This window comes from Mustela putorius, unplaced genomic scaffold (genome assembly GCF_011764305.1).
Source record: "Mustela putorius furo isolate JIRA1106 unplaced genomic scaffold, ASM1176430v1.1 tig00000585_pilon_pilon_pilon, whole genome shotgun sequence".
Taxonomy (NCBI): domain Eukaryota; kingdom Metazoa; phylum Chordata; class Mammalia; order Carnivora; family Mustelidae; genus Mustela; species Mustela putorius.
Genome location: NW_025421424.1, coordinates 8,757,606 through 8,772,007, shown reverse-complemented (window position 1 = coordinate 8,772,007; position 14,402 = coordinate 8,757,606). Strand labels below are relative to the sequence as shown.

Sequence of the window (14,402 nt, the reverse complement as noted above, 5' to 3'; positions counted from 1 at the left end):
AAATTAAGAACTTATAAACCATAACTTCAACAAGAAGTTTTGCAAATCCCTAAGAATAAACTAAAAAAACACCCTGTTACAAAGGAGATTTAAAACAACTCCCTAATTATTTTGGTGAGATACAAACCAGTGTTTCAAATTAGAGGCAAGGAACCAGTATGTGTATGTATTCAGTTTGTCAGCTAGAGAGGAAAAAAAACGCCAAAGAGAATAGCAACAGACTGAGAGAACTCCTTGAACCTGACTCACTGGAAGCCTGGACCAGATTTTTCACTTCAAATAACTGTCTCATAAATACCACAGGTTTCAGAAATTAATAAAAATCTACCACAGTTAACTACTCTCATCCCAATGGTGTTATCTAGTTAACACGTGGAAAAATAAATGATAAAATCAATGAATAATATTTCACTGAGCATGAAAACCACTAGTAAGCACTTCATTAACCAGTTACAGAGACAGCAAATTAGCTCTTCCAAATAGTCTAGGAAGGCCAATTTACTTAGTTTTAGTATGTTATATCCGAACTTACATAAAACCTATCTTCTAAAAAGTCCAGAACATTATCTCACAGTATTTCATGTCATCTTATGAAAAAGAAAAGGAGACATTTGCCTTTTCTTGCTCCAGAAAAATAAACCACAGGTACTGATAGTCATAGTCATCACACAGCAGAAATACTTTCATCTTGTTCAGAGCTTGAGTGGAAATACTGTAATGTAATGGTAAAAGGCCCTGGCTCCCATCCACTTTGTCCTGGCTACAGGTAAAGAATAGTATTTGCAGAATCCACGGGGATCATCACTTCTGACACGTCTTTGTATCTTCAGCTCAGACTACATAGCAAGCTTTCTACGAATGTTGAAAGAACCCATTACTGTTTGTGGCTCTCTTCCCCTTAACTTCCTGTACTGTTTTATTACTCAAGATAAAGCCTAAAGCAAAGAAGAGACCAAGATACCACAAAAACTTTCTTGACAGAACTATCTTAGAATATGATAATGGCTGGCTAAGATCATGGCTTTTTTTTTTTTTTTTTTTTCCTTTTAGGTCTTTGAATGCAGAAACCCTCATCTTTGTAGTCTGGGTGTGGGAACTCTTGGCTAACCGGCGAGAGACTCAAAAGAATGATTTTCAATGGATCCTACCAATGCTGGAAGTATATATAAATTCTGCAACGGATATGAAAATGCTCTCATCTTGTCCTACTACCTGAAGCCTACAGCGTGTCAGGTGGCGGGCTCTTCCTCGGGTAAACGAGGACAGTTGAGAGAGGGCGGATCTTAAGAGCTCAAGGGAGGAGCCCATAGCTGCTGCTCAGGTTTGACAATCAGCTGCGGAGTTGCCGACCGGGAGAAGAACACACTAGGTAGAGCACCAAAGACTCTTTCTCTGAAGCTCTCCAGTGACTGCGGAGAATCTCTGCCCTTTGCCTCTTGCTCCCGGTCCCTCTTCTAGCTCCCCCCGCCCATCCCCAGGGAGGTCTGGGCCTCTCACCCGCAGCCAAATTCTCACACAGCCTCAGCGGGACCCTCAGAGCGTAAAGCAGTCCCAGCCCCGCCACGAACCACAGCGAGGCCCCAGTCCCCGCCAGTCCGGCCCGCAGCCGCTCCCTCCAGCCGAGCGACGGGCTCAGGCCCGGAGCAGGTGCAGGAGGAGATGCCGTAGCAGTGGCTGCTTCACCCAATCCGTCTCCGTCCGCCATCTTGCCGCTCCCGCAGGCTCCGGGAGCTGGGAGGGGAGAAAGGCAGGAAACCGGGAGTCGGGAATCCTGGGATAGTGGCGGACCTAAAATTGGCCTCTGTGGAGGCTGAGTCCCAGGGAACGCGGACCAAAAAAATTTGGAACGTGAGGGAGCGTCCCAAGACGGAGGTTACCTTTCCTTCGAAGGGCAGGAAAGGGTGACTGGCGGCACATATTGGAGGAACTGGACTGAGATGTGATCTCTGAGTGAAATGTTTTCGCTTCCATGCGAGTGACGGTCACCTCTCACCCTATTCCTAGGGTTGGAAAAGCCACCGACCGTTCCAGGGCCCGAACAGCAGTTAGCCCTTTGGACTCGGCCGCCACAGAGAAAACCTACAGTAACAATTGCGATTTGGTCGGACGGAATTCGGGTGTCAGGAATAGTCGAAACATGCTCCCAGCGTCTCATAGATGAATGGAGGAAATGAACGTAACTCAGTGAGAAAACTATTAGTTTTAAAATCATTTAAGGAAAAGTTTTAAGGCAGAGTTAGGGACTTCGCTCAGAACCACTACCCCGCCCGAAACTGACATGGCGCCCTCTGGGTCGGCGTTTCCGGGCGGGTCCTTCCGACAGCCCCCGCGGTGATTCCATCACTCAGCTTCCTTCCCGGCCTGCCTCGCGTTGGGGCCGGGCTGGGCCAGAGCAGCCCAAGATGGCCGACTTCGAGGACCGGGTGTCGGATGAGGAGAAGGTAAGGGGTCCGCCTCTCTCTCTTGCCTCCTCTCGCGACAGGGAACGGGGGCCTGACCTGGCTGCGGTGGGAACCCTGGCGGTGTCCCCAGAAAAAAGAAGCTTCTTGGCCTGTACTGGGATACGCTCTGCAGTTGGGACGCTTCTCTCTTTAGGGGCTTTGGTCTGCCTCACGGTGGCCCCAGTTCCCCATTCCTCAACTCTTTCTCTTCCTGGGCCTGAAGCACAGCCTAGTGACCCTTAAGCAAGAGAAGAGACTTTCGTTTATTGAATTGTGACTGTGGACTTTCTTGTGTAATTAAGAGCGGGGGCGATGGTGATGTCTCGATGTATCAAGAAGCAATTATTTTACCGCCTTTAACTGTTGGGGCTCTCCCCATCCCCCCATTTTTAGATACGATTGAGGCTAGTTTAGGGCGAGTCACTTCCTGGTCAGGATGGCCTCTTAACTTCCCTTTCGCTCCTCCTTCCTCAGGAAGTGATTTTGCTGTCACGACTCCTCGACAGGGAGAGGTACCCATGTGTTGTCCGCCCATCCACTCTTTTCTTACTTACTATCGGCTGAACTGATTCTCAGTAATAAATGTGTAAGCCTCAGGACGTTAGCTTCAGAATTTGACCACTTTTCCCTGTAGACATTCCTTGATTGATTGCATGTATGCACATAAGCCTGCGATGACTCCATCCTTTGCGTCTTCCATCCTATTAACGGTAGTTTTTGAAAAATAGTTTTCTGTTCCTTGTTAATAAATCAAGAATAGACAGCGGATTTTTTTTTAACTCTATAAAGGTTTTTTTATATAGCACATAAACTTCATATTAACACATTCAAGTCTGGACAAAGCATCATGCCTTCTTTGATGCCCCACTGTTAATGTCTTTACAGTTAAATTTATCAGTGTGTAATTTGCATATTTACTTCTTAAAATGTGTTTTAAATACAAGAGTGTATTCTACGTTAGGTAGATTAACCTTTTGCTAACAACTGTACACCTTTTTTTAACACTTCATCAGGCATTTCAGTAACTATCTGATTTTAAAGTCTATAGAAATTAGAATGATATCACTAGATGACTCGTTACAGGACAAGAATTATGTCTTTCGTTTTCTATAGTGGCTGTTACAAAAATGTGCATTCTTGCGCGCTCTGTAAATGTATCTGGGCTCTTTCTTTTTTTAATAAAAGATAATGGGATGGCACAAGGGACTGTTTATGGTCCAGGAGTACTCAGTACAGAATAATTTGATTTGTTGTACCTAACATATACCATGTCATTTTGAAATGTTGAAGGATGTGCTAACCATTCACAAATCATTGAATAATACTTTAGCATTGAATTTTCTCATTCTTGAAAATTCTTGAAATTTCTCTTTCTTGAAAACTCTCCCAGAGGAGAAAAGGACACCTTATATATGAATTTATGCTGAAGAGAAGGCTGTAATAAAATGTCTAAGTCAAAGAGTTATGATTCAGATGAAATTAAATTATAGTAAAAATCGGGATAACCAAACATTTGTTAGCTCAACTGATGGTCCACTTGTTTTAAGGAAAAATACGTTACAACAAGATTTCACTAAACACTTAAATAACAATAAACTTTAAAATTTATGGTATCCAAACAATACTGCATTTACCAGTATTGTTGAGTTTTTGTCTTTAACAATAGGGTCGAATGCCTTCTTTTTTTTTTTTTTTTTATTTTTTTATTTGACAGAGAGAAATTACAAGTACACTGAGAGGCAGGCAGAGAGAGAGAGAAGGAAGCAGGCTCCCCGCTGAGCAGAGAGCCCGATGCGGGACTCGATCCCAGGACCCTGAGATCATGACCTGAGCCGAAGGCAGCGGCTTAACCCACTGAGCCACCCAGGCGCCCCAAATGCCTTCTTAATTAAACTTGGGAAAATGTAATATATGTATTTCAAAAGAAAAGTACAAATTGAGGTGTCTTTGATTATTGACAATATTTAATAACATTGTCTTGATTTTATAACAGATTTTTTTATTAAAGTATTTTGCACTTTATTTTTTTTTAAAGACTTTATTTGACAGAGAAGGACAGAGTGAGAGAGGGGACACAAGCAGGGGGAGTGGGAGAGGAAGAAACAGGCCTCCTGCCAAGCAGGGAGCCTGATGAGGGCCTCTATCCCAGGACCCTGGGATCATGACCTCAGCCAAAGGCAGCAGCTTAATGACTGAGCCACCCAGGTGCCCCTATAACAGCAAATTTGTGACCAGTTTCCTCTTATCTCCCAGGATACTTCTTTTGTTGCTTAATTTTAATAATGACACAGCAAGCATGTCAAAATTAGTACAGTAAATCTGTCCCAAAATGCTGATGAATTTCATATTTAGTAAACAGTTTTAGATTAGCCACATTTCTTCATTATTGTGGATAACTATGAATAGCTGGTATTAAGAAGTGTCATATAACCCAATGATTTGAGAGTCCTGAAATTTTGTTAGATCCTTATTTCCAGACAGTAACTAAACTGTGTTTCTCTGTTGCAAATCTGTAAGTAAAAAGAAAGTGCCTTGACTTGTAAGATTACTTCAGTTCTCCTTTAGCTTCATAGCTACATTACCCCCTTTCCTCCAAGCTTCTAATTCCTTTTAACTGAATTCAGGAATTGAAGTATTTTCCCAACAAAACTAGTTGATTTGATTATCTTAGCATTCACAAACAACCCATAAGAGAGATTCTTGTCCTATAAAACTTTCACAACCAAGGCACAATTACAAACAAAATTTTAAGTTATTTTCAGCTGTAATTTGTATTGATTCTTCCTTGAAGGAACTCTAAAGTTTCCATTTTATTTTTTTTTAAAGATTTTATTTATTTATTTGCAGACAGAGATCACAAGTAGGCAGAGAGGCAGGCAGAGAGAGGAGGAAGCAGGCTCCCTGCCTAGCAGAGAGCCCGATGCAGGCCTCGATCCCAGGACCCTGGAATCATGACCTGAGCCAAAGGCAGAGGGTTTAACCCACTGAGCCACCCAGGCACCCCTCCATTTTATGTTCTTTTTAACCAAATTCTCAACTGCATTGGATTTGGATTTTTTAAAGGCATTTATGTCATCATGTGGGGTATATATATATATATATATATATATATATATTTTTTTTTTTTTTTAAATCTGTGAATTTGATGTTGGTAATCTCTGATTTCCTTGCAAGTATTTCTATAAAACCTCGTAAGATCAGCCATTCTCATAAGTAACTGCTTAGGGTTTTTATCACTTTACAAAGAGGAAGTTGGGTTTTTTAACTTCTACATTGTTACCTGAAATGGTCATGATGAGCTGCCTAAATAAAACAGGAAGTTGAAAGTGTAAAATTACTTGCAGAAATAAATGCTTTTAGTTTTCTCCTCGAGTTCAGTTTCCGAGAATGAGTTATAGTCTTCCAGTCACTTAGACACTTCAGTTACTAGGTTCCAAAAGCTTAACAAGACATACTTAACAAGTATGACAATTAGGAAACTTGAAGTATGAGACAAATTACTCACTTGGGCTCCTTGCATTGTCTGTTTCCTTTATTTCATGATTCAGCATTTAAAAAACATAATTGCAAAAAGAATTTTAAGGCTGAAAAAGAGGGCAGTTAGTGTATTTTTCCCTTCAGCTTATTAACTAGTAGAATATTTGTGAACAATCTAAAAAATGCCCTAACTAAGAAAGAAATCTATATGCCTTAAGCTTAGACAATTATATCATCTTTAGGGCACTTTTTGAGAAATACATTTATCAAAATTATTTAGGAGTGATGTGGGAGATGTAAATAGATACAGAAATTTGAGGACTCTGTTAAAGTTCATAAAAAATAGCCCTTTAAACTGGATTTTTAAAATTATATATTACCTCTTTATTTTACCAGATGAATTATTACCCTCACAGGATAAACCCTAGAGCTTATTCCCAATAGGTATTTTCTAAGAAGTCATCAATTAGGATTAGTACTGCCATTCTTTTATCTTCCCTTTTTCCAGTTGGCTTAGCTGAATAGTATTTATAGAATCTGTTACAAAATCCTTGGATAGGCTCATAAAGGATAAGCAGGTGCACATTCAGATGCCAAATCTTTGGTTAAGAGTGTAGGTTTATTATAATTTCTTCCAGAACATTTACCTATTTAGGATCAGTCTTAATGCTAAGCAAAGTGGTATAATTTGTTGAAAAATTCAGACCCTAGATTTGTCTGAATCAGAAGCTGCGCATTTTTCACTTTACTGTTTTTCCCATGTAACCGTGAATGAAAAACCAGAGTAGAGGTGTCCATTTAATGAATTATAAATGAAATATTGTGATGTAGTAGGAAAGAATGATACTGAGTGTCAGGAGATTTGGCCTCTCTCTGTGGAGCTTTTAGCTACCACAGTGCTTTTGGAAACATCACTTAACCTCTGTGGGTCTCAGTTTTCCTGTAAAATAGGTAAAAAGAATTGAATCAAAGTAACCCAACAAAGTTTAATGAACCTTTGCAAATTGGAAAAAACAGTCTTTTAAAAATTGAAACATTAAAATGTTTCAGGAGTTTCTCTCATTGTCTGCTTTTGCACATTTGCCTGATAAAGAAACTTAGTTCTTTGGTAACTGAAACTGTATCTTTTTATTTAGTGCCTAGCATAGCACCAGGTACAGAGTTGAGGCACAGTTTATTTATAAGAAGACCAATCAATCACACTTTCCTTCATTCTCATATTTCCTCAGCACATCCTCCCTTCCCAACCCCCATCCCCAGTTATTTCTGGGGTATTTCTCTAAGTATTTCTTGGGTTCTGGAATGTGTCTCACACTCTGGGTTCTTCTTTGGACTTTCATTGTGCCTGAGCAGCTGCTACTAATAGTGGTGATCTGCCATGCCACTGCTGGGAACCCTCCAGGAGCATTTCTCCTAGTAAATATCATAAAACTGCAAAGCCTTATACATTCCCATATGACAATGAATATATACATCTAGCCTTGCAGAACCCCTAATAAAATAATAGAAGTATTTCCTTCATCCACTTTAAGTTCTCTCCTTTAGAGCTCAGAAAAAGCACACGCTATAAAACGGGTATCATTTGTGCTTTTCTACTCAAGAATTTCATTTTCTCACATGCCAAAAAAAAAAAAAAAAAAAAAAAAAAGGAAGAAGAAGAAGAAGTTCAAGTTCTATGGAGCAGCTCCTGAAAATAAAAACCCTGGATAGGAGAAATTAGTCATGATACTGAAGACCATTTAACTACTTGGGGATTTCTGAACTAGGTGATAATTTTAACATGCACTTAACTATTGTTTTCTCTTTTCCTTTCCTCAGAACGTCCTGACACCCTTTGCCTTTCAGTTAGTTCATCCCACCATTGTTCCCTTTTAGTCACAGAGGCCCAGTACCTTGGCATCATCTTTTTCCTTCTTCTCTCACGTTCAGTTAGTATTCCAGTTCTGTAAGTTCTTCCTTCCTGTCATTAGATTCTGTTCCTCCATTTCCATTAGTATTTTTAAGAAAATTATTTTTTATGTATATGAGTTATAATCACATGCTCAAAATTAAAATGTAGGACAGAGCATGAGTAAAAGTCTCCCCACCCTGTTTTCTAGCCATCTAGTTCCTGAGAGGCGGCCAATCTTAAGCAGTTTCTTCTATACCTTTTCTAGTCTGTGCATAACAGACTGACAAATGTACTTTTTATTTAACATCCCGTCCATCCACATTCCTTCTCCATTTAGTCTTCAGGACCTTTTTTTGATGCTTAAGTTATTTTTAACAACATTCTTAATTGTTCTCTTTGCCTCCAGCCTCTTTTTTCTGTCTACATTTTCAAGTATTAAAATTCTATGTATCCCAGTTTCTGCAGTCCTTCTCCTCTTAAAGACATCTTCATTCTTGAGTTGCTCAGGCCAAAAAGTTTAGTGTTATCTTTGACTTCTGTTTCTTTCATAATCCACGTATAGTCTATTAGCAAATCCTGTAGGCTCTGTCTTCAAAATATGCCCAGAATTTGACTGTTTCTCACCACACCTTATTCCAAATACTATGGAAAAAGCCACTGTGATCGCTTACCGAGGTTATTGCAGTTGTCTTCTCTCTGATGTCCCTGATGCTACACTTGCCTCCTTACCAGCCGCAGGCTATCCTCAGTGCAGCACCCAGAATAATCTGGTTAGAAAAATATAAGTCAACATATCACTTTTTTGCTCATAATCAATGGCTTCCCATCTTCTTCAGAATAAAAGTTCCTACTCTGACTACAAGTCCCTATGTCTTTACCACTTACCTCTCTGACCTCATCTCCTACCTATTTTCCACTGGTTCTCCCCGTTCTAGCCACACATTCTTGCCTAAAAGGGTCTTTGAGTTTCTTCTGTGTGCTGGAGCTCTCTTCCTTCTATGTCCTTACTTCCTTCAGCTCTTTCATCAGAAGTCACCTTCTAAATGAAATCTTCTCTGGTCTCTCTCTATATTTCCAAATCCTAATATTTCATTATCCCCTTACCTTCCTTTATTTTTTATTCCTTAGCATTTATCAATGGCTTTCATAACATGTAGTTTATTTAATGTTATCTGTTGTTTCTCCATTTGAGTGTAAGGTCCACAAGTACCATACACTGATGAGTCTCCACTGCCTAAAACAGTGCTTGACAAATAGTATGCTGTCAGATAATTTGTTGAATGAATGAATTAATGAATGAATGAATCTGACCAATAATAGTATCTGTCTTGATTTCATAACTCTTAGAGGACAGACTGATTTCCAGATTTTATGAAGACATATTAAGGATTCCAATACTTCCATATTACTAACAGTTTAATTTTATTAATGGAGCTTCCCACTCGGAAAGTTTCAGCACTTCCACATTACCCACAGAATAAAACCAGACTTGATCTTAGTAAAACTACTGCCTTCTGACTCATCTTATTCGACTCTTCTCTTTTATTATCTCCAAATAAACCCTCCGTTCCTATGAGACTGGTCTGCTTACAAGAGGCTGTTTTCCCCCTGCACCTTTTGTCAATCCTACGGTTTCCTCCTTCCCCACCCCCCAATCTAAAGCACTTTGGAGAGCTCAATTTAGACCCAACTTCCACTTCCACTTACAGTAGTCTTTCACCAACCCAACCCGTATCCATCTCCCGTTTCCTCTTAAGCTCTGTGCTCTGTATTTGTACTAGTAATTTGGCTTTGAATTAGTTATTTTTAAATGATTGATAGATCTTTACTGAGGGCAATTATTTGTATAAATTCATTTGCTAAAAGTGGTAAAGTATAAAAAATTTTAAAAGCCAAGGTGCTGACTATATACAGTCTTTAAAAAACAAAATCTTGATGCCCAAGCTCTACCCTATATCTGTTACCTCAGAATGTCTGTGGTTGAAACCTAAGCATCAGTATTTTTAAAGTTCTTCAGGGTGTCCTAACATATAGCAAAAGTTCAGAACCATCAGCTTAAGGCAAAAGGGGGTTTGTTGGTCTCTTGCACTATTCTTTTTTTCTTTTTTAAAAGATTTTATTTATTTATTTGAGAATGAGAGAGAGAGCACATGACTGGGTGTTTGAGGGCAAAGAGAGAAGGAGAAGACTCCCTGCTCAACAGGGAGTCTGCTGGGGTGCTTGACCTCAGGACCTTGGGATCATGACTTGAGCCGAAGGCAGACGCTTAACTGACTGAGCCACCCAGGCACCCCCCCGTTCACTATTTCACAGAGATCTGAACTTTAAAGAAAACATCTTACTCAAAATTCAGTAATATCTAGGCATTTACTTAGTTAAAGAAAGTTAAGTATTTGCTATGTGTTAGTCTCTCATGTTACCTCATTGGATTCTTAAAACAATCCTAGATATGAGTAGGTATTATATCTACAAATGAAGAAACAAAGACCTAAGCAATTAAATGTTAAAGCCAGCACGTGAAACCACATCTGACTCCCAAAGGTTTTGAAGAAAAATTAAAATTGGTAAAAAGATGTAATTTTGAGTTAGAAAGCCATAAATGCCAGTTGTGCAGTAGATCTTAATGTCAGAAGCTTTTGTTTCCATGCAGCAGAGGTTTTCACCACTGAACGCTACCCTTTTGGACTTTGGTCATTGCTCTCAGCATCTGCATCTCAAGGTGTTTGGTGTGGATTTTTCCCTAGTTTCGTAACTTGGTCTTCCTGTTTCCAAAACAATGCCCATTGTATATCCGGCATTTGGAATCTTTAACCTGTCTGTCCAGTCACCTAGAATAGATGGTGAGAGTGTGTACATTTTAACCCACCTCCTAAGCAGCAGGTTGCTTACATGGTCTTTTCATTCATTTTTATCTTTTCTTTCTGACTCATTAGTACATATCTGACTTTCCTACTTCCTTGGTTCTTTTTTTTTTCTTTTAATAATTTGTGGATTAGTTTTGTTTTTTTTTTTAAGATTTTATTTATTTATTTGACAGAGATTACAAGTAGGCAGAGAGAGAGAGGAGGAAGCAGGCTCCCTGCTGAGCATAGAGCCCGATGGGGGGCCTCGATCCCAGGTCCCTGGGACCATGACCTGAGCTGAAGGCAGAGGCTTTAACCCACTGAGCCACCCAGGCGCCCCGTCCTTTTTTTTTTTTTTTTTTTTTTAAGATTTTTTATTTATTTGACACAGAGAGAGACAGATCACAAGTAGGCAGAGAGGCAGGCAGTGAGAAATTGGGAAGTAGGCTCCCTGCTGAGCAGAGAGCCCGGTGCAGGGCTCGATCCCAGAACCTCAGGATCATGACCTGAGCCCAAGGCAGAGGCTTAACCCACTGAGCCACCCAGGCACCCCTGCTTCCTCAGTTCTTGAACTAGACACTTAGATCCTCTAATTAAAACAAATAGGGTCTTGGGGCACCTGGGTGGCATCTGCCTTCTGCTCCGGTCGTGATCCCAGGGTCCTGGGATCCAGCCCCAAGTTGGGCTTCCTGCTGAGCAGTGAGCCTGCTTCTCCTCTCCCTCTGCCTGCTGCTTGTGCTTGCTCTTCTGCTTGTGCTCGCGCTCGCACTCTCTCTGTGTCAAATAAATAAATAAAATCTTCAAAAAAATAAATAGGGTCTTTTACCTCCTTCCATATGCATTTAAGGTAAGACATTTTTTAAGGGTTCACTGAGATTGAGCCAGTACTTAATTTTTTTTTCTGTTCAATAGTTGATGTCATATGGCTTACCACTGACTTTGAACTTCTAAATGAACACTTAAGACGTATACTTGGGGGAAAAAAGGCGGGGGGCACCTGGGTGGCTCAGTGGGTTAAGCCTCTGCCTTCGGCTCGGGTCATGATCTCAGGGTCCTGGGATCAAGTCCCACATCAGGCTCTCTGCTCAGCGGGAAGCCTGCCTCCCCGCCTCTCTCTGCCTCCCCCTTTCTCTCTGCCTGCCTCTCTGCCTACTCGTGATTTCTGTCTGTCAAATAAATAAATAAAATCTTTAAAAAAAAAAAAGATGTATACTTGGAAATCTTTTTAACCAACATTCTGGGGTTTTATATTAGAGTCCAGAATGAGAATGAAGGGATAATTTCCTTCTAACTTGGTGCGTAGAGAAATTAAAAGGGAATGGTTGGGAAAATAAAATAGACAAGAGCTGATTTTTTTGTGTCTCTTGTTTTATGCTTAAATATGTCATGTTTGTATACTGTTATACTAGGTGACATAAAATACAACAATGACCCTGTTAAAGAAAAATTATTCTGACACTTGTTAAAATAAGAAGACTTTATGCAGTATTTTTGCATTAGGGGAGAGAGCTAGAGCTCAGCTCCAAATAAGGTGAAAACAGCTGGGGTGGGATGCCTGGGTGGCTCAGTTGGTTAAGCAGCTGCCTTCGGCTCAGGTCATGATCCCAGCGTCCTGGGATCGATTCCCACATCGGGCTCCTTGCTCCGCAGGGAGCCTGCTTCTCCCTCTGACTCTTCCTTCCACTCTGTCTGCCTGTGCTCGCTCTCATTCACTCTCTCTCTGACAAATAAATAAATAAAATCTTTAAAAAAAAAAGAAACAAAAAAAACAGCTGGGGAGCATAGCCATCAAGCAGAGTGAGGGGATCAGTGATAGAAAATTACTAAGAGGACACATCAAGGGTAGAGGGATTCTTGCTAAACAGCTCTAACAGGATTCTTGTTAAAGGCAGATTGAGGACTTATACTTCGAAGGTGGGGATAAGGAGCTTGATCAGATATCAGAAGTGGAGGAATTCTCCCTAGACTGACAACAGGATTCTTGGTACAACTGGGTTAGGCAGGTCCTAGATAGGATGGAGCCAACATCAAGGCCTAGCTGAGGAGAGAGCTCAGAGGAGCCTTATATTCAAGGAGAGACTTTGATACTTACATGTATGTTATGTAGTTACTTCAATAAATTTTCAAGCAATTATTCTATAGAGTTGATAGAATTTTAAAAATGAAATTGTTGGGAGGTCCTTTCTGTTTGCTAGATGGAGTGCTGCCCAATTCATGAATCATTTAATAAAGCCAATTAAATCTTCCATGAATGAATGAGTGAATGAAATTGTTCTGCTTAAGACAAACTTGCCTGCTTTCCCTACCTATTGTCTATATCTGACAAACTTAAAATTGGTTGCTATAGAGAAAACAGTTTCTAAGAACTACTTTAAAATGGCTTTTAAATGATGGACATGCCATCATTTGTTTTTTATAGTATCTATCCTAATTTAAGACATTTGGTGCTTTTGGGGCACTTGGGTGGCTCAGTGGGTTAAGCCTCTGCCTTCAGCTCAGGTCATGATCTCAGGGTCCTGGGATTGAGCCCTGCATCAGGTTCTCTGTTCAGCAGGGAGCCTGCTCCCCCGACACCACCTACTTGTGATCTCTCTGTCAAATAAATAAAATCTTTTTTTTGGTAAAGATTTTATTTATTTATTTGACAGAGATTTAGTAGGCAGAGAGAGATCACAATCTTTTTTTTTTTTTTACAAAAAAAATGATTTTACTTATTTGACAGAGAGATCACAAGTAGGCGGGGGGGGGGGGGAAGCAGGCTTCCTGCTGAGCAGAGACCCCGATGTGGGGCTCAATCCCAGGATCCTGGGATCATGACCTGAGCTGAAGGCAGAGGTTTAACCCACTGAGCCACCTATTAGGTGCCCCTAAATAAAATCTTAAAAAAAAAAAAAAAAAGATATTTTGTGCTTTTAAGCCGTGCCCTTACTGATAAACTGTATATAGCTAAATTTTTATTTCTAAGTACATTCTGAGTCTTTATAGTGTCTCTAGATCTAAACTAGGAAAATAATATTTATTTGAAATTTTAAAAAACAGCTAACAGTAAGTTTTATTTAGTGAAACCAATATTCCATTTGGTATAGAGATCACTGAGAATAGATTTTTTTTCTAGAATTACAGCCCCAAATTAAATTCTCACTAGCCTCTGAGAACCTTTAGCCAGGAGGGATTTTGTTTATTTGATAAAGGCACTGAAACTGGAATTCTACAGCTTTGGTACCATCATATGTACATGTTAACAGCTTGGAACCTGCCTATTAAATTATTGCCCCAGACAGTTTATTGTTGATATATACCAAAAGCTTTAGAATCAGATGAAGAATTGAACCACGTTGAGGCAATGTATTTTTTTTTAAGACTTTATTTATTTATTTGACAGACAGAGATCACAAGTAGGCAGAGAGGCAGGCAGAGGGAGAGGAGGAAGCAGGCTCCCCACCAAGCAGAGAGCCTGATGCGGGACTCGATCCCAGAACCCTGGGATCATGACCTGAGCCGAAGGCAGAGGCTTTAACCCACTGAGCCACTCAGGCGCTCCAGTGCCCCTATATTTTAAATATTCTGCTGACAACAAAAATTATTATCTTTTTAAATTTCATAATAATTGAAAGTAGATACTATCCCACTTTAGGGTAAGGATATGATTTAAAGACATTAAGTGACTGACTTTCAAATCCAGGTCTGTCTCCAGCTCCAGAGCCTGTATCTTTCCGGTTTACCGTAGTATCCCCTAGTAATCTGAAAAGC

General features: G+C 40.1%; 2 protein-coding genes across 7 annotated transcripts in view; one reads left to right on the top strand and one right to left on the bottom strand.

The window, feature by feature from the left end:
• ST7L (suppression of tumorigenicity 7 like) overlaps nucleotides 1-2,224 on the bottom strand; it is a 119,742-nt gene extending 117,518 nt beyond the window's left edge. For 2 of the 6 annotated variants that reach the window (XM_004769784.3, XM_004769789.3), the window contains exon 1: nucleotides 1,498-1,837. In XM_004769784.3, coding sequence (XP_004769841.1) covers nucleotides 1,498-1,705 — 208 coding nt within the window. In that variant the 5' untranslated portion in view covers nucleotides 1,706-1,837. Of the gene's footprint in view, nucleotides 1-1,212; nucleotides 1,838-1,877 lie in introns of those variants that run through there. The other 4 variants (XM_004769785.3, XM_004769783.3, XM_004769788.3 and 1 more) reach the window with 3 other exon arrangements.
• A 70-nt stretch (nucleotides 2,225-2,294) lies between these two features.
• Nucleotides 2,295-14,402, top strand: part of CAPZA1 (capping actin protein of muscle Z-line subunit alpha 1) — a 48,485-nt gene continuing 36,377 nt past the window's right edge. Inside the window, exon 1 of the mRNA XM_004769782.3 lies at nucleotides 2,295-2,441. Coding sequence (XP_004769839.1) covers nucleotides 2,403-2,441 — 39 coding nt within the window. The 5' untranslated portion in view covers nucleotides 2,295-2,402. The remainder of the gene's footprint in view (nucleotides 2,442-14,402) is intronic.